Genomic DNA, 19,356 nt, shown 5'->3' with positions numbered 1-19,356 from the left:
AAAACTAACTCTTAGGACTTGTTCTCTAACCTCTTGTCTTTTGCATGGGGCCTACAGGAAGAACCAATCTGTGTGTTAAGCAGGGAGCTTTAATATACTATACAGCTGTGCTGGGAGCATGAGATCTTTTGGGTGTATAATGAGGGGGCAGGTAACAAAGTTTTGACCTCCACATATGCCCCATGGCACACATACACACACACACACAGAGAGAGAGAGAGAGAGAGAGAGAGAGAGAGAGAGAGAGAGAGAGAACGAATTTAGTCACGTTCTGGGAATTGAACTCAGGACCTTTGGAAGATCAGTCAGTGCTGTTAACCGCAGAGCCATCTCTCCAGCATCACACACAGAATTTTTAAAAAAGAAATGTAAATGTGAGTTCAATTTTCCATTTCCTTTGTATCCAGAGGATTTTGACAGCGAAACATTTGTAGTTAAACTATCATTGGTTGAGAAGTTTTTCTTTACCAATAAGACTCGAGATGAATTGCTTATACTATCATTTCTAGGCAAGGATGTTTTGTGCTCAAATTGATGCCAGAGTCACAAGAAATTGGATGATAAATTAATATGTGACACAGACAGAAATAAGGTCAAGTTTCTTTATTATAAGAAAAAAAAACCCAGAATGCACTGTAATGGAAAATACTTAATTAGATCATTCATCCAGTCAATAGCTCGTTGTTCAATGCCGCTTAGCTACCAGGTACTGTCAAGGCACGGCTTTCCTTCTTGTTCTTCCTCCTCTCTCTCACTCCTCTGTCTCTTCTCTCTTTGTGTCCTCCCAACACTTCCTTTCCTCCCCCTAGAACTATGTCAACAATGCTATTACAGCCATGATGTCTGATTGTCCTGGCGATAGGGAGGAAGGAAGGGAAATCTTTGTCTCTCAGTTTTCTGGTCCTTCGTTCTCCCTACTGGCTTCTGTTGTCTTCCTCACAGGGCCTACAGGAAGAACCAATCTGTATGCTGAGCACGGAGCTTTAGTATACTAGTATATACTGTGTTGGGGAGCATGAGATCTTTGGGGAGTAATGAGGGGACAGGTAACAGAGTTTTGAAATATCTGAACACTCTTCCTTGGTGTGGATTACAGATAGGAGTATTAAGCAAGAACCCCAGCATTTATCCACTCGAGATCCCCCCTTCATAGTTTTTGGTGTTGTGGTGACAGTGGTAATAGAACACAAGCTTTCTAGCCCCAATAATGGCCCATTAGAGCTTCAGGAAAAGCCATCATGTTTCTGTAGCATTTATCTGTCAGCAGGAGACTATTACAGAGCACAAACTCACATTGTATTAGTGTTATCAGTTCCTTATGATCCTTGGCACAAGTGCCAGCCAATGGGCTGGCAGCCTGCTGGCCCCCTCTGGATGATATAACTCCATACCCAGATTCAAGCATATGAGAAAGCAGCAGATCAGCAGAGGTGTGTGGCTGGGGACATTCCTCCAGTCTGGAGCCCATGACATACTGTCTTCAGAGATGCACAGGCTAAGGTCTTGGTTAGGCCTGCCTTAATCACTGCAGATTGTCAATGGATGTCCTCCCAGGATCAGCCCTCTCTAGTCCTCACCATGGACTGGAGCAGAGTTGGGTTTGGCTTATGATCCAAAGGATTCCATGGAGTCAGCCTCCTCTTCCCGGACTGGTGGTAAGAAGCATGTCCACATGTTGGTTGTTTCTCCATAGCCTTGTTCTCCCCTGCACTCTTGACTTCAGGAGATGTGGGGATGGGTGAGGGAAGGCAGACCTAAACTGCAAGTCCTAACATCTGCTGATCTTCTTTAATGATGATGCCATCAAGTCCTTTGGGGGGCGGGTACCAAACTGGGTCCACCAGTTCCATTGAATTTTTGTGGCTTGAGGGCTACAAACAGAGCCCTAGAGCGTCCTAGAGCGTGTGGGAGGAGGAAATTATGGAACTTGCCAGAGATTTCTTAACTATGGTCTTATTTGTGGAAAATAGAAGACTGGTTTAGGAAGGCTGTCCCAAGGGATGGAGGGTAAAATAAAGACTGGGCTCTCAAGAAACAAAGTCGTGCTTTGAACCAAACTAGAGACGAGGGCTGCTGTGCTTGGAGTGGTTGCCAAGGTGGCAAAAGACCCAGGTGCAGACATTATGGCAACACTAAGCACGGAGGCCAGCTATGATGGGACAAACAGAGGATGGGCCCATGTGGACCTGTGTTTGAATGGATTCATGGAATACTTGGACCTCTCTGTCCAAAGGGAAGGATGGGATTTTAGAGCATAGTAGGCTGTGTTGAATGGCCGTGATTGTAGACAGTGTATTAGGGCAGGAGAGCAGGTCATGAAATTGGCCCTCACCAACCAGCAATCCCCTTTGCCCTCCCAGGAGTCCATCATGATGTAATCGTGAGGTGGACACAGATGCCCAGACCCCAGTGTATCTATGCGCAGAATACACCCAGAGGCTGGTGCTAATAACCCATAACTTCTGAAAGAACTTGTGCTCAGGAAAGGAGGAGGCAGGGAAAGGAGAGAGGCCCATCTGCAAACATTAAGAAGTGGTTTTAAGCAGAAATCCAGACCCCTCTGGCCTGCTTTGCCAGTATTTGTTGTGTGACCTGGAGAAGGACATTTCACACACAGGGAAGTGTATGACTCTTTCCATTTGTCAAACCAGATGAGAGTTCTAAATGCAGGTGCTTCTTGGCTCAGGGTGGGGTTACATCCTCATCAACCTATCGTGAATCGAAACAATTGTAGGCTGGAAAGGCATTGAACATATCCATCCTAATGAACCTCATGGCTAAGCTACACAGTGCACTGTGGGTCCCCCATGTTTTGGGGCTGAGTGGGGGCTGTAGCTGTCACTGCCTGGCACATGGAGGCAATATGGCACACATCTGTATGCTGGGAAAGGGATTACCCCCCCCCAAAAAAAAAGATCTTACTGTGTATGTAACTTTTGTCCATGAGCTGCTCTTCACAAGGCATTGCTGGGTGGAAAATGCTGGAATTCTCCAGTGAACACCACCACACACACACACAGACACAAAGTCGCTCCTCTCACGAGACTTCCAATCTATTGAGGAGGGGTGGTACCTCTCACATCAATACAGTTGTGATTGGTAACTGTGTTAAGCAACTTGAAACAATGTGACTGGCAGGAGATTTGGGTGCTGTCTGGGAGGGAGAGAGGGGTCTTCAAGACGGCAGCTATAGTGATGGACTGTGGAGGGGTACAGAGACACCTACAGCATCCTGCCATGTGTCCATGGCCATACAGGCCAAAGAGCAGGCTTCATTCCTCACTGCGATAGGACACATTAACTGTGTATTTTTAAAGCACTGTCAAGTCCTCTGTATGCTTTGGGAAGGAATTCAGAGAAGCTCGTCAATGAGGCCTTCACAAGATATGGGAGTCATGTAGGAACCAACTCAAGGACAATACCTCTGCGTCACTTTGTCCCTAATAAAATGCATATTAGGTTTTGTTTATTTGCTTGTTTTATTTTGTTTTAACGATACAGGGCTTCTGCGGGTCTGTTGATAGAGCAAACATTCCTGTCCATCTCTTGATACGATGCCTCAGGACCACCCCAGACTTCCCTCCACTTCAGCACGGGTGAACAGTGTCAGCTGCCCTCCCCAGCCTTGACTAGTGCATTTATCCAAGTCAAACATCCCCCTTGAAGCCGGTGCCTACTCCCCAAGTCCCTCCACAGTGGTAACCCCTCCTGAGGCTTTCAGCACCTGCCCTCCCAGCTTTATTCCCCAAACACACAGCACTGCCTACAGGTACCCTCCGCTTAGACATTATTTTGGTGATAAAATTATGTCGTGCCACCCCCCCCCCAACACTGTTCATTGTCTTTTGTAGAGAATAAGGTAATATTCTCTCCTGAGGGCTTTTCCTCCCCCTTTTAAATAATTCTGTATCCACACCAGCACACATAATCAAATTGATTATTATCCCTGCGGCAGGCACATCCCCAAGGTGAAAAGCCCCACAGGAAGAGTTGAGACTTGACTTATGGCTCAGTTTGGTACAGTGGCAGCCCATAATGTTCTGGTTCATAGAGGGAGAGACAGACGGGGATGCAGGTGCGTCCATAGCTGGGAATTCAGGTGTGCATTTGAAAGTGTCAACTAGTGCCTCAGAGAAGCTGTGGCAGGTAAGTCGGAGGTTTAAAAGCACAATTGTGTTTTCCCAAGCAGACAGGGATTTATGCCTGGAGCCTGGGGCCTGCCTGACTGCACTGTTGAGATTTGCCAATGGGCAAAGCCTGACTTTTGTAGTCTAGAGGCATTTTATGGTCACACACCCTGCATGGAGCCACATGCCAGCGGTTCAGAGCAGACTGGCCCAGGTGACAGGGGCAGGGAAGGGAATCTGTCTTTCTCCTCTGACTGGCTGCACCTCACCTGCTGGCCTGACCCTTTGCGCACTAAACACGAGGTTAGAGCCTGCGAATTTCTAAGCCACTGGTGGCTTCTCCGTGTTGGTGATGGTGTGGAATGTGACTCGTTTTTAATTTGGAGAACAAACCCATTCCAAGAAACTGGGGGGCCGGGGGGGAGGGGAGTTGCCAAGCCAGTCGGTTCACGGAGCTGTGTACCGGTGTTGGGGGGCGGCGCGGTGCGTATATTAGCATCCTCCCTTCCAACAGTCCCACCAAGCAGTTTGACTTTCCCCTCTGCTTTTCAGCTGCAAAAGCAAGACAGCAGGCTTTAGGACTCTAAAATCCAGCCTTCCTACTCCGCAGGAGGTGGAGACCTTGCTTGCCCGCGGGAGTGTCCTATTCCATTGAAGTCTCTTGGGCTGGCCCCCCTCCCCCCACCCCAGCTCGATTCTGTCACTTTAAGTCCAGCCCCTGAGAGATAGCCAATAGGAGCCAAATCATACATCAGTCTCTCAGCCTTAAAGCTACAGTAGGGTTAGTGGGCTCCAAGTGTCGGGCGCCCCAGCCTCCTCCACGGCTTCGCGTCCCCTCTGCCCGTTCGCTGAGCGCGCGGATGAGTGGGAGCGCGGAGCTGCGCGCGGCTCTCTGCCTCCGGCTCCCCCGCCGCGGCCGCGTCCTCCCACTCCGCCTTCTCGCGCTCACGGTGCCCGGTCGGGACTCGCACCTCGCCTGTGCCCTTCACTCGTCTTCCGCGTGATTTCCCCGCCGCCTTTCTCCTCCAACTGGGAATGCTAAAACGGGACTGATGGACGTGTCCGAACTCTGCATCCCGGACCCCCTCGGCTACCACAACCAGTAGGTGCCTTACTTTCTCGTCTGTCTGTCTGTCTGTCTGTCTGTCTGTCTGTCTGTCTGTCGTTTCTTCTGCCCATCCAAGTGTCTCTATCCTGAATGTCGCAGTTCCTCTTCTACACATTCCTGAAGTGGCAGGGACCCAGGAGGGGCACTCCGGACGTAGAAGGGGACAAACCGCACACTTGCCTGGGTTTTTAAAACCCTCCTCTTAACTTTTCCCGCATCCTCTTTCATGAGCCCGTACTTTTAGACAACAGTGGCGCTTTCTTGCTCACTCTGAATTTGCTCCACGGTGACAAATATCTCCATTTCCGTGACGGGCAGGCGGAAGCCCAGAACAGGTGCGGGAACGTGACCACAAGGGTGTTCTGTCCCGTCCTAGGAATCTTCCCCACGGTCGCTTTGGTTTCCATCCTGGGTACCCAAAATGATTTCACCAAGGGGCAGAAAAACCAGGTGTGCTGGGTCCGGTGAGCGGAACTGCAGGCGACCAATGTCTTGCGGGCGCTGGGGTCCCAGTGGGACGCGCTCGGTGTGGCGGTCCCCAGGAACCCCTGGGGCGCGGCAGGGCCCGGAGCTCTGCGCTCCGCACGTCCTGCTTGGGTACCCGTGTCCCGCCGGGAGCTGGGTGGCCCATTCCGTGCTGCGGAGGTGAAGTCTGTTGGACGTTCGGGGCAGCACGTCGGGTGCTGTTTCTCTGCCGCCGCCAGAACGTGGGTTAAGCGAGCGACACCGGTGCCTGAGTCTGCGGCGACCCGACACGACTCTCCGTGGCTCCGAGGTCTTGGGACAGTTTTCCGAGCTTACTGAGCGTACTTGAGGGAGAACTAACCTCAAGCCTCAACTATCACAGTTCAACACGGGCCACCCGCGCTCTCGAAAGTGGCCATGCCACCTGCTCAAGCACCTGCCGAGGTCTCTCTATTGTCGCTTCGCGTCCCATCGCGCTTTGGTGGGACTCGGAGCGTTCATACTGGTTGTGCCGCCCTGGAAATGCTCCTCCACAGGCTTAATAATTAAGATGAAAAAGAATCTAATGAAAACTCTAGATTCTCACCGGCAGCTTTCCTAAGTAACTTTGTGGTTTTCTTTCCTCCATCCCCAATGCCCCTGCCCCTATTTTTTTCCTTCTTCTTTTTTTTTTTTTCCTGAAAGAAACTTACAGAGCCAGGTTTTCTTCCCTACTACAGTCCTTTCCTTTCCACACCACACATCCTTTCCTCGCACCGTCCCGCCAAAGAACTTGGGAGACAGCTCTAAAATAAAGGCTGTGTGTAGACCGCCTCTGGTTAGGTGAAGTTTCGAACCCTCCACCTCGGAGACAATTTCCACTTGCCTGGGCCGGCACAAGGAGGCAACTTAGCCGCGCCGCCGCTGTGTTTTGTTAATAGCCGGCTGTTCTGCCCCCCAACACTCACCCCGGAAACAGTGACCCTTTCGCTTCTAGTTTCGGGTTTTTCCCCCTGGCAAAGAGTCCGTTTTAGATACCTGCAGAATTTTAACAGAGGTTCAGAAGGAGGTGCTGAGGGAGAGGAAAGCGGTCCTTAATTATAATGGATTCTGATTTCCATCAGCTTGAAAAGTAGTTTTTCAATTCTCTTTCAAGGTTATGCTGCTGGGGCTGCTGGGTGGGAGTAGGGGGTCTTCTCTTTCAGGCTCCTCCCCTAGGGAGTATGAGAGTCTTGGGAACCCCCCGGCGGGGGCGGGGGGAGGAAATAGGCTGGGGGTGTGGGTCGTGATGCTTGTCGGACATTTCCTCACATAAAATTACCAAGTACGTCAAATATTGGATATTTAAATTATTTAGTCTCCCTTTCTCCGGAGGTGACTTCTTCCCTTGAGCCTGAAATATCTCTGTGTTTGTCCCTAGCTCAAGTCATCAAGAATCAATATGAGAATGTGTGTGCGTGGAGGGCTGGAATGTATGCATTGGCGGTGTGGAGCAGACCCCCAGAAGGCCTGGTTTCAGTTTAGGGAGAAATGTGGATTAAGAGGAGACTCTCAGGGAGGCAACAAACAGGATGATGGAACCGAGGTCTTAGAGGTGTAAAGTGAAAATCGTCTATAAAGTAAGCCTGGCAGTGGTGTGGATTCTCTCCCCTTTCTGGCTTCCTTCCTTCTTCCTTCCTTCCTTCCTTCCTTCCTTCCTTCCTTCCTTTCTTTCTTTCTTTCTTTCTTTCTTTCTCTCTCTCTTTCCTTTCCTCCTCCTCCTCCTCATCCTCCTTCTTCTTCTTCAAAATAATAACAATAGCAATAGCTTCTCCATCCATGAGCCATACCAAAAGCCAAAAGTATGACTGCTCTTTTTTTTTTTTTTTTAAACCCAGGACCTTTCGAGCTGCAGCTCCAAGCTATAAGCGGTAGTTCATTTGCAGGTGTTTGTCAAAGCTATGGTTTGCATTTGCCAGTGGTACAGAGGTGCTGGGTATGAATCTGAGCATGCTGAGGACAGAGCCCAGTATGTGGAGGAGGCAGGTAGCCTTAGAGCCTCCTCTAGCAAAGTAACAAAACAGGGGGTTGCTGCACACTCTGGCTTGTTAGAAGGATGGCGGCATATATGCATTTATTACAGGCTGATGTCTCTCAGAGAACCCGTGATGGAGTGCTGTGTATGTGGGGGGGGGGGCACCATGTGCTCTGTATATACGGTTTTTTACCCCCGTGTGGATTCATTGACATTCCCAGATTTTAGAAAGCTCAAGGGCACAGGGCTCTCCTAACACAGAGAGCATTTGTCACATTCTCTGTGTCATCCGCACCACCCCAGGTGAGAAAGGAACACACATGTGTACACCTTCCTACCTTACTGCCCTTCCTTTTCATTTTCTCATAGTCCCTCCGGAGGTGACTCTCTCATCCTTCCTAATCAGTATTGCATGTACATGTATGACCTGCCACAGGCAAGCTGAATGTCCTCTCCAGCGAGTTGCCTGTGTATGAACGACTGGATGAGGCACAAAACCCCTATGTGTGTGTCTGGGGGTGGTGTGGGGGTGGAGTTGCCACCTTCTGAGGAGGAGGACCACTTCACCTCACTGTTGTTAAGGAAACAAAGAACAAACTGTCCCGAAGGTAAAATATGTGGGTTCACACGTAGGAAAAATGCCACATGGTAATTCAAAATCAGTGACCTGGAGAAAAACAAAGGGGGGAATTAATTTTTAATGGTACATTCAAAAATAAATCAGAGTGAAGGCATTAGTCGTGGTTTTCTAGGGGAGGGGCTCCAGAAACGAAACCTTTATGTGTCTGCCACTCCTCTGGAGGTGTAGAGAGGTGGTAGAGGATGGTGGTATAGCTAACCAGAGTTGTTCAGCCCTAGGCAATAAATAGAAAAAACATTAGGTCAGTGTCACAGGGCTCTAGTCAGGACTGAGGCCCTCTGGGTCAGTGAAAGCGCTAATCTCCTTGGAAATTTCCTCTTGGGGTAGATTATTTTACCAATTCCTCTCATCTTAGAAACAATCTTCTATTCTGCCAATGATTATTGCATGTGTGTGTGTGTGTGTGTGTGTATGAAAAAAAGATTTTCTTTTATAAGAGTATGCATGAGAGAAACAACTTGATCCCCCAAACAGGAACCTTTTCATTCTATTGATTTGGAGTGATCAATAAATATCCCATTTAGTCGAGAAAAGGGACAGAGGAGACTTTCGGGACAGCAGTGTATGTAGGAGGGGGTGGAAGCTGTGAGTGACGTGATGTCACCCTCAGCCTTCTCAGAGTGGCCTGTCCTCAGCCAAGCTCCCACAACTCCGTGCTTTGGGCTTCTTGTTCCTGTAACGACATTTTGTCAGATGGCTTTTGAGGAGAACCTAAAGTCATTGAAAAGTTTCTCTTCTTCCTTGGTCCTCTGCAAAATGTCTGTTTCTCTAGAGCAGAGGTCTCTATCATTTCCAGGCTGTGGTAGTACCTGAGAGGGTAGCTGGGGAAGGCTTAGGAATGGGCAGGCTGCAGAAGGAGCCTGTCTGGCCAACAGTACATAGACCAGAGAGAGAGAGAGGGTGCTATTAACCTGGCTTCCTAGAACTTAGTTGTAAGAACTTGTCATCTCAAGATGATTAAGCCACGATTTAAATTTTAAAGGAATAAATGGTAGATCTTTAGGCCGTGACCTACCTTTTCAAATAAAGCCAGACCCATACCCTGAACCGCCTGACTCTGATGCCCTCCTTCACCTGCTAGCTTTCCTGAGGTCTGCCCATCTCTCTTGGCAGAAGACCCTCAAAATACTCCTCCCGCATAAATGGAAGCTCTGCCCAGCATTAACCAACCCTGCTGATGGGCTCTGGGAGTGTCTAGCTTGGATTCCGATGACTCTTAACTCAATGTTACTGCGATGTTCCAGCTTGGCTGGAATGTTCAGCTCCTAGTGTCCTTCTCTGTAATTCCCCAGGAGTACCTGGGGCAGGAGTAGGCTGTGAGTGCAGGATCTGCAGATCGCTCCCTGGAAACCATAGGGTAGACTGGAGGAGGATGGGCTGCAGCCAAACCAGTCAGTCAGCTTGGAAGCATCCTGAACATTCTGCTGTGTGCCCTTGAGACTCCTGCTGCTTCCAGCTCTGAAGGGGAGAAAAAAAAAGTGTGTGTGTGTGTGTGTGTGTGTGTGTGTGTGTGTGTGTTATACATCTGTGACCCCTGACAGAACCTTCTTTAAGCCTGCTGAGTTTCCCATCTCTGTCCAACACACTCATACCTCTGTGCTTGCAGAGAGGAACATTCCTCAGAGGTAGGGCCCACAGGCTTCAGCTGGCCCTAGACTCTCCTGGTGAAACCAGAGTGGCCTGGGGCCCGTTACATCTGGTTGCCCCGTTGGCCCAGTGTGGTCTGGTCCCTGAACAGGGAGGCTGTGGTGCTTATAATTGCAAATGTAATTAGCAGACCAGCCATGGGGAACTGGGATGCTCAACTTCTCTGCACATCTCAGTGACCCCTGTGATAGCTAGCCCGGCAGATTAACCCTCAAAGGACCAGCCTGCCTCTTGCCACCAGTGGGGCCCACTGCTCTTCCGCTGACCGCAGCAGAGCTGTGATGAGACCCCTTCCTCTGGAGAGGCTCTCCAGGCAATGAGTAGGGGAAGTTGGTACTTGGAGATTTTTTCTTCCCTTGGACACTGGGTTAGTGACCCTCAATTCTTGTCTGCTGGGGCATTTCCTTCCCCGCTTTCTTGGTCACACTGGGATGCTGTGACGGGACTCTTTGGTTGCATGCTGGTTGGTCCTGTGACCCTGAGAGTCACAGTATTGGGAAAAGCAAAAGCTCTGAAAAGAGCTCCTGATGACTTCTGCCCGGAGCACTTGGGGCTCAGGGGCAGGGGCTTGTATTCACCCATCTCATCAGTTTGCAGGAAGTGATTGCTTCCCCGGAGCGGAGCGTGAGTTCTTCATGAGTGTGTGTGTTCCGCAAGGCAGCGCAGCTCTTGGCTGTTCTGCTCGGAGACTTGTAGAGAGCCGGTCATTGGGTTCATCATCCAAAACTAAACACCAAACGTCATACAAATGCAGACACACACAGCAACCTAGTCTTCCCCTTCCCAAGGGCATCGCTCCTTTTTTGCCTTTCTGCCTCGGTCAGGATTAATATCAGAGAGGATCTTAAGGAGATTTTAATTCACAAGTACTGGGGTAAAGAAGTGTCAAGCCTTTTTTCGATCCCATCAGGAGCTGCACCCAGCCCTGGGTCACTATACTCTGGAGAGCTGTTTGTGCCGGTGTGTGCAAGCATGCACTATGGCCATTGCCCCCTTTAAAAAGGAGTGACAGTGAAAAAAAAAAAAAAAACCCTGCTGCCTGCCTGTCCCTTGGCTGAGCTGAGATCAGGTCTGGCGACATTCCAGTAAAAACTCTCACCTTGAAGTTGATTCAGAGCATGGAAGGGACCATAGAGGGACCCACTGGCTGGTGTTCCTGTGGTACAAAGGATTCTAGCTTTTCTCAAAGGCCTGTTTTCCGTCTTTACCCTGGGCTGGACTGGGGCTGACTCTGGAGAGTGAAGGCAGACATGCTTCTCTAACATATGGCCATTCCGAGAAACACTTGAGTACTTAGGCCCATTCTGCTGCAGGCCTCCATGTCCTCTCCCTGTGACAGACATGTCACCAAAAAACTGAAGTTTAAAGGCTCAGATGATTTCTTAAATGGAGGAAAGTAAATTGTAGTTCATCTGTCCTTTCTACATGGGACCTGATAAGATGAGGTAGAGGGGAATGGTCAGCTGAACATGTTAAAATTAGGATTGTCTCAGTGTAAATTAAAATGATGTATATCTAAAGTTTTTCTGAAGGTGAGTATATGTGTGTGAGAGTGTGTGACGACTCTTCCTTTTGTTGTGTTTTAAAACCTGTATAGATTTTGATCTTAAAAAATAAATGTTCCTTTTTCGTTCCTTAAGCCTCCCAAATTGTCTATTCCATACAGTACTCAGCTTTGTCCAGGGTGGAGTCTTTCCTATTCCCAGCTGTTGTTCAGCGTTGCCGGGATGGAGCCATTTCTGGGAATGGGTTTCTAGAACATGTTATTTTATTCTTCAATATCATCTTATTCAATGATCAAATGGGGAGTTGCACAAACACTCTGACCAGGTTTTGTTTTTAATCATCTGACTTCAAATGAGATCATTTTTTTTTTTTTTTTTTTGTTTAATGGTCTCGCGTGGTCCTCTCTGGACCATTACAGAAACAGCTAGCTGGCAGCTGATTACCGGCATTTTACTAAAACAGCATTTAAAACAGAGCGAAGGTGACACACCGAAGTCACACCGGGCACTGCCATCCCAGAGCTTCAGATCTGAAATATAAACTATTCTTTACATGTGGCTCTTTAATTTTCAATTGCTCAAATTAGTTGGAGTTCACGTATTAATTTTTAAAATTATCGATTCTTTTGCTAATTCATTTTGAGTATCTGGTTTGAGGATTTTTTTTTTTACCTGACTGTGTAGATACCTGAAGCTGGGCACTATGGTGCATGTCTGCAATCCCAACACTTCGTGATGACAGGAGAATCAGGGGTTCAAGGTCATCCTCAGCTACAGAAAGAGTTGGAGGCTAGCCTGGGCTATAGGAGATCTATATTAAACAAGAAAGAATATGATCTATTTAAAAGGAGAAAGACAGACAGACACACACACACACACACACAGAGAGAGAGAGAGAGAGAGAGAGAGCTGGAAAGGTGGACATCACCAGCTTTTCCCTGTGCTCTTGGGTCTGGAAGGATGGAGAACAAGGTCATACAGTCCTAAAGACACATTCTGGGGCGAGATGGGGTGAAGGAGGATATCCTAGGCAACCTTTTTCTCGTGCTTTACAACTTCGCCTCATCTCTGTCTTCATTCATTATCCCCCGCTGTTTCCATCCCAACCCAGTACAGCATGTCCTCATCTGCTATCCTGTTTCGATTTCACATTTTGCAGGGAGACTGTAGGTATGTTGGCCTGACTGTGCACACATTTCTCAGTGCAAGCTAGAGCGGGTTTGAGCTGTCCTGGGGTGGAGCTGGTAAAGTCTGATATAGAGTATCATCGGCCATTCCACTTTGATTCATCCATCCATCTCTTCATCCACTGTTGCCTACCTGCTCATCTGTTTTGGTTAAAAACAGCAAGAACAGTGAAGAAACACCCAGTCTTCGTATTTCATTCAAGCTGGCTGTGTCCGTTACCTGGGAAACCAGTGACAGTATGAATGGAGGTAGCAGGAAACGGGAAAACTCTTCAGAGTCAGTTTTCAAATCTTCCCCCTTCTCACTGTCTGGTCCTGAGTGCCCTTGTTTGGGATTCTGGTGAAGCAGAGTAAGCAAGCTTGAATGTCCTCATGCTTCTGCTTCCCTGATCCAACTGCTCAGAACATCGTCAGTAATAAACCAGACCTTCGGTATGCATGAAACGATATTTAGCCGTTTCCTTTCAGCCTGACTCTTTGTCAGCCATCTCCTGGGTCGGTTGAAGACGCCGTCTACCCAAACAGTCAAGCTAACAAGAACTGTCAGAAAGAACACCACTTTTCACAGAAGTAATAGCAAGAAGGTGGTAGTTATGATGATTATAAGAATGGTAATAAGAGCTTTCACCTTTCCCTTCCCCAGAGTGCCAAGCAATTCACATGATCTGTGTTCTCACAGTATCTGGTTAACAGTGGCCACATTTTTCCTCAGAGCATAAATATATTTGTGGGACTGTAAAATATGCAAAGGCTTCAGGCTTGGATACTTTAATTCATCCAGGAGCAAAACCAGCCCAGTGTCTGGATATGAGCAGGCAGGTGGCAGAGAATCTGGTTGGTATTAACCACATGCACCCAATGCTAGAGAAATACACAAGAAAGATGTCTCTCCTTAAGGATGCCCATTGGTGGCCCTACTACATACATGAGATGTATGTATGTAGTGCATACAGCAGCCTTTGTGTGGTTCCACCTCTCCTATTGCCATCAGGTAGTTCTTCTGGCTACATTCTTAGATCTTTGCAGGTCAGGCACCTTTGAAGGACAAGGGGGTGGTGTTTTGATATAGGGTGTCTTCGAGAGTGGCATGAAATGAGCAAAGTCACCTCCCTAGCCTTAGCTGGTCACCTTACTGGCCATTCCATTTCTGCCAGACTCTTGTCCCAGCTTGCAGGGTGGGGACTTCTCCAAGAGCCTCTGAGTTAACTCCTGCTTCCAACAATGCTACAGTTGTGTTCTCGTTCATTTGCTTTTGTCTGTGCTTGTGCGTGCACTTTGGAACATAAGACACAGCTCTGTCTCCCCTAATAGGCCAGGGACCCTGATGTCTGCATTCTTTTGAACAACTTAGTATCACTATCACTCAGCTTCTTACCCTCCCCCACAAAAAAAATAACATTGAAGCTTTGGATTATGAGTTGACTAGTAAGTGATTTAGCAAACAAATCAGTCACCTCTGGAAACGCAAGCCGGGGTAGCTGTACAGTTCAGGTTCAAATCTGATTTTCATTCAGTCAGTGAGAAATCTGATAGCTGCAATTCCCTTGTTGGACTCAGAGGATTTGTTTGTTTTGTTTTTAATAATGAATAATAACAACCAATTAGTTTTTTTAAACTTAAGAATGATTAGGAGAAAGAATTTTTTTAATTTTTTAAATTTTTAAACATTTATTATTTTCTTCCAGAGAACATTTGGAATCTGTGTGTCATTGTCACTGAGAGTTCAGGGATGGCCTGAGCATGCCTGCCTGCCTTTGTAGCAAATGAGCTAGCTGTTCATTACAAGGAGTCGTAACATTATCTTCAGCAGGTGCAAGGCCAACTTCCTATTGGCTGTCGGGGCATCCCTTCTGTGTGTGCTACATCCTGTACTGATTCCAGAGGCACTTGCATAAAGTGAAGACATTTCCTATATAACCAGCACACACCCAAACAGCCACGATTATGGCATTGCTTGTTTATTGATGACACAGAAGCTTTCTGGTTTCTTTCCTCTCTTCCCCAAGAAGTAGCTAACTGGAGATGTGCATGTCTTTGGAAGAGCCGTGGAAATAAGATTCGTGGATTTTTGTAGGGTTACACGTGTTTGTTTTTATTTGTTTGCTTTGAGACAGTATCACTAGTGAGCCTGCTATGTGGATAACCTGTCCTCCAACTCAAGGAAATCCACCTGCCTCTGCCTTCAGAGTGCTAAAACTAAAGACATGTATCACCACGCCCAGAATCATAGATTTTTTTTTTTTTTGCAGAAACTTTATTCTCTCTTTCTTTCCACAGATAATATCTACCTCTCTTTAAGTTACTTCGGTGATCAAACCAAGTCATTGACAAGTGCCAGGCACTTAACAGGCATGCAGTAGGCCCGCCGCAAATGTTTTGTGTTAATGAAAGTGGGGTGCCTGGAGTGGACTTAGCTTAATGTGATCACTGTGGCTTGGAATTCTGTATGTGTAACATAGGGGATTAGAGAGGGGATTAGCAGGGTGTGTGGGGGGGGTGATGAATAGGAAAATTTCCTCTGAATGAGTGTGTATATTCTCAGCCTCCTGAGAAGAGTACTTGGTGAAATAGAGAATACCACACAGTTAGGTGTAATTTTGGCTTGGATAATTTGGTTTAGTTCAGATAAACAGTGATGTGTTTAGTGTAAATCTCATGCAATATTTGCTAAATCTTAAATTTGTCTGATTAAGTAATGCGCTATTATATTCTCCTTATCATTATTGTTGGCAAAACACCAAAGAACAGTTATATATTTAGGTTTTGGGGAAAGAGCAGGGGGGTTGGGAGGAGGGGTTTCTATCTTTCTTTCTTTTTTTTACAATTGTCTTTTTCTTTTCAACTTTATTTGTTGAATTTATTTTTGATGTTTTCTGACAGAGTCTCACGTAGCCCAGGTTGCTCTGGAACTCACTGTGTAGCAGTGATGGCCTTGAACTCCTCATTCTCCTGCCTCTGTCTCCCAAGTGCTTGGATTACAGGCATGCAGTATTACACGTCCCTCAAATTATTTCTAATTACAATTTTATTCATTTATTTTGTGTTCCGTATGTATGCTTGTATGGGCACATGTGTGCCATGGTGCTGTGTGGAGGTCAGAAGACGACATGTGAGAGTTGGTTCTCTCCTTCTGCTAAGTGTGTCTCCAAGGATCAAACTCTGGTCGTGGGTTTGGCAACAGGTGCCCTTTCCCACTGAGCCATCTTTCTGGCCCTTGAAGTATTAAGTGACCATCTTCTGCATCTTGCCAATATAAAGTGGTTAAATTGGTCATGGCCTCAGGGGTTAGTGGCTAGAAGTGAATTCGGCTCTCCCAAAGTGACAATGGAATCCCGATTCTGTAAATAAGTCCTTGGGACACAGCTGTTGGGTTTTGCTTTAAAGAGAAGCAGAGGAAAACCTCTTTTGTGGACCCGTACTTGCTTGATGTTCCGCTCCCCACCCCACCCTCAGACAGGTTGGATAGCTGCTACAAGAACCCAACACTCAACCAACGCCCAAGAAAGATATTATCCCGTCTTCCTATGGAGAACACGGTTAAGATGCTGTGGAAAATCCGCTCGCATCAGTGTCATATCGGAAGCAGAGGGGACTAGGGATCGAATCTGAACAGGGTCATCTGAGAGGGGGTGCAGATAAACTAGGACCTGCTAGTAGCAGAATACCAGGAACTCAGCTGGTACTCCACAAGCCTCCCAAGAGCTAGTAAGTACCATTGTTTTACCTAAGGTCTCCTCGCTGCCTGGATACCAGGAATAAAAGTGCTCTAGAGCCCCCTACAGGCCCTCTCCGACTCTGCAGCCCATCGACACCAGCCCTACAGCTGGGCCTTTCTAGAGCAGAAAAGAGAGGCGCATGGACGCCTCAGAAGCCAGGATCACAGCTCAGCCCTAGTTTCTAGCTCTCCTTCTGAGCCGTGGTGCAGGTTCTGTAGCATGGCAGCTGCCTCCAGCTGTGGAGTGCCTTCCCCCTAGCGCGAGCGCGCGAGCGCACGCGCGCGCGTACACGCACCAGCAGGACAGGACACACTCACTGCCTCTGCGGCTTGCCTGACCTTCAGACAGCCTGGCAAATGTTCCAGCCCCACTTATTCTGAGGAATGCCCTCTGGCTGCTGAATATGCAGAAGCATCGCAGCCAGGTGCAGAGCCTTGGGATGATCTTAATAATAATGGTAGCAATCACAACTGACCTTTATTGGGTGCTTACTATGTGACACATGTTCCCAAAGGATATTTTACATATTAACTCACTGCTTCCTCACGACAGCCCTGGGAATCTCGTTTCACAGCTAGATAAACGGAGACATGGGAATAGTAAGTCACTGTTTCAACCCTTGCCTGATCGCCCTTTCTCAAGCATCATAAGGGCATTCCGGATGGAATCCTCGCTTGTGACCTGCATTGCTTCCTTCCCGTGCCTCCCATCATCATTTCTGCCCCACTCTTTCTCCATCAGCACCCAAGTCTGTGCATGATGCAGGAGCCTACCTTGAATCCCGCTTGTGCCTGTCAGTAGTGCACAGCCCCAGTGCAGCAACTCCGCCATCCATCTGTGTGCCTTCCCTCGGTCCGCCCAGTAACCCAGGGATCCCCAGCAAGACACTGAGAGCATCTTTAGTTCTTTTCCCTCACTTCCATGTCTAATGCCCACCGACACCTGAAAACTTATCCAAACACACACTTGAGATCTATTCTTCCCAGAAGTCCCCATCCCTGAGAACTTCTATGGATCCTGTGAAACCCTGCCCAAGTGTCCCCCTCTCTGTGAAGCCATCTCTTACACCCCTAGAAGGCTGGATCTCTCTCCTTGAAGCTGCCCGATGGCCCTGGGTCGCCATCCGGGCACAGATCAAGTGCTTACTAACTACTGTATGATAGAGAGGTTAGAAGCGAGGAAAACAGAGCCTTGGGGACACAAAAGGGAGACGAGAGCCCTGCAGATAGTGAAGACCAGGACTCTCTGCGGCTCCACACCTGTGGCTCAGGCTGAGTGAGGCCGCCTAGCACCAGGGCAGGGAGCTGGGAGCATGCACACTTTTCTGGGGAGCAGCTGGTGCTGCAGCTGGGAGAAACCTAGTTCCAAGTGCTGGGGCCCCAGGAGAGTCCACTGTTCATTTTTCAGTTTTGTTTTTAGAGCTAATAGTTAAACACAATCACCATTGAGCATGAAGTAATATAGATGTATAATTCAACACATCATAGTAAAGTCAGAGACCATAATGCAAAAAGCTGAGCATTTCCTGAGGCTGTGGGGCCCTTTGCTTTCGATGTCTGAAGCAGGTAGCCAACTCTGAGCTTGTCAAAGGGCATACTGTACTGTACGTGGCAACTTGTGACCCGTTCCTCTCAGCTCCTCAGAGCTGTCACACTGATAGCTTGAAAGAGGACACCACAGAAACTCGAAAATACTCTAAGTTAGTCGTTGCCTCCTCTGACTCCTGCATGTGTTCAGTATCGGCCACCAACACACTGTCTGGCTCCCTTTGCATCCTGCTCTGTGACGCTGGATAAATGACTTGACCTCTCTGTGCCTCAGACTCCTTATCTGCAGTGAGCCTTCTTGTGGTTGCTGGCACAACTAAAACGTGGTTAAACATCAGGAGCTCAAGCAGAGACTGGTACACACTAAGTGCTCAATAAGTGTTGACTCATCGTACTTACGCTTCTCACTGTCCTGAACGCGTCCAAATCCCACCACCACGGAAGACTTCCAAGATAGAGGAATGTGCACTGTATGTCTGGATTCTAAGGTTCATTGCTTTTCCCTCCTGCTCCTGTGCCCATGGCGTTGAACCTGAGTAGCTCAGAGCAAGAAGCAGAAAATACTTAGTGTCCCAGAGGAACAGCCTTGTAGACGAGAGGATTGCGCCCCAGGGCCTATGAGGCTTTGAGGTCAGGGCTGCAACAGACTGGGGAGCCAGTGAGGAGACAGAGATTAGGTCCGGGCAGAGTGGAACTATTGTCAAGCATAGCCAACCTGCATGAGCAGGGAAGGTGGACAGATGGCAGTTGGCACACTGAAGCTCTGCGAAGAGACTCCTGTTCTCCCTGTAAGTCTGAGACACGGAAGCTGTGCCGCAGCAGGCTGGGGGGACTCTCCCAGTCCTGGGAACAGAAGACCCGTCCCAGACTATCTCAAGAGCATGCGCAGTGAAGGTCCTGGGCTGCACCGTATTGACTGTGCCGTCGGTTCTTGGGATATCGAGTGAGAAGTTGAAAGACCAACTCACTCCGTGTGCTGCAGCCACTCGGGCAGCAGAGGCCAAGTGGGCAAGGGCGCTCTGATTCCTAGTCACTCGGCTCAGCTCTGGCCCTAAAGGGCTGTTTGCTCTGAAGTTATGTGACATTGCTAAGTCACAACCAGACAGGCCCTACCCAAGCCCAGCCCAGCCAACTTCCAATAGTAAGCTATCTGGGAGCCTCTGGAGTTCCAGAAACGGTTACAGCTGCCTCTGCACAGGCCTGAAGGTGCATGTTGCTGATTGTTGTGGTCCCGTCTTGGTTTTTAACTCTGGACTCATAGACTAATTCCCCTGGAAGCGATCGTGTCTAGAATGGGCAGCCTTGAAAAGTCTGTCCTGACTTGCTACTTCTCATGGGATTCTGGTCTTTCCCCCGACCAACTCTGGGGCCTGCCTGGGTCTAAATTATCTATGAATCAAAACACTGGGATTGGAGGGACC

General features: G+C 48.2%; 1 protein-coding gene across 1 annotated transcript in view; it reads left to right on the top strand.

Moving 5' to 3' along the window:
• Positions 1 to 5,179: 5,179 nt before the first annotated feature.
• Positions 5,180 to 19,356, top strand: part of Esrrb (estrogen related receptor beta) — a 99,738-nt gene continuing 85,561 nt past the window's right edge. The window contains exon 1 of the mRNA XM_028771912.1: positions 5,180 to 5,229. Within this exon, the coding sequence (XP_028627745.1) occupies positions 5,180 to 5,229 (50 nt within the window). The remainder of the gene's footprint in view (positions 5,230 to 19,356) is intronic.

This window comes from Grammomys surdaster, unplaced genomic scaffold, assembly GCF_004785775.1.
Source record: "Grammomys surdaster isolate TR1022 unplaced genomic scaffold, NIH_TR_1.0 210, whole genome shotgun sequence".
Taxonomy (NCBI): domain Eukaryota; kingdom Metazoa; phylum Chordata; class Mammalia; order Rodentia; family Muridae; genus Grammomys; species Grammomys surdaster.
This window is presented reverse-complemented; position numbering and strand designations above follow the sequence as displayed.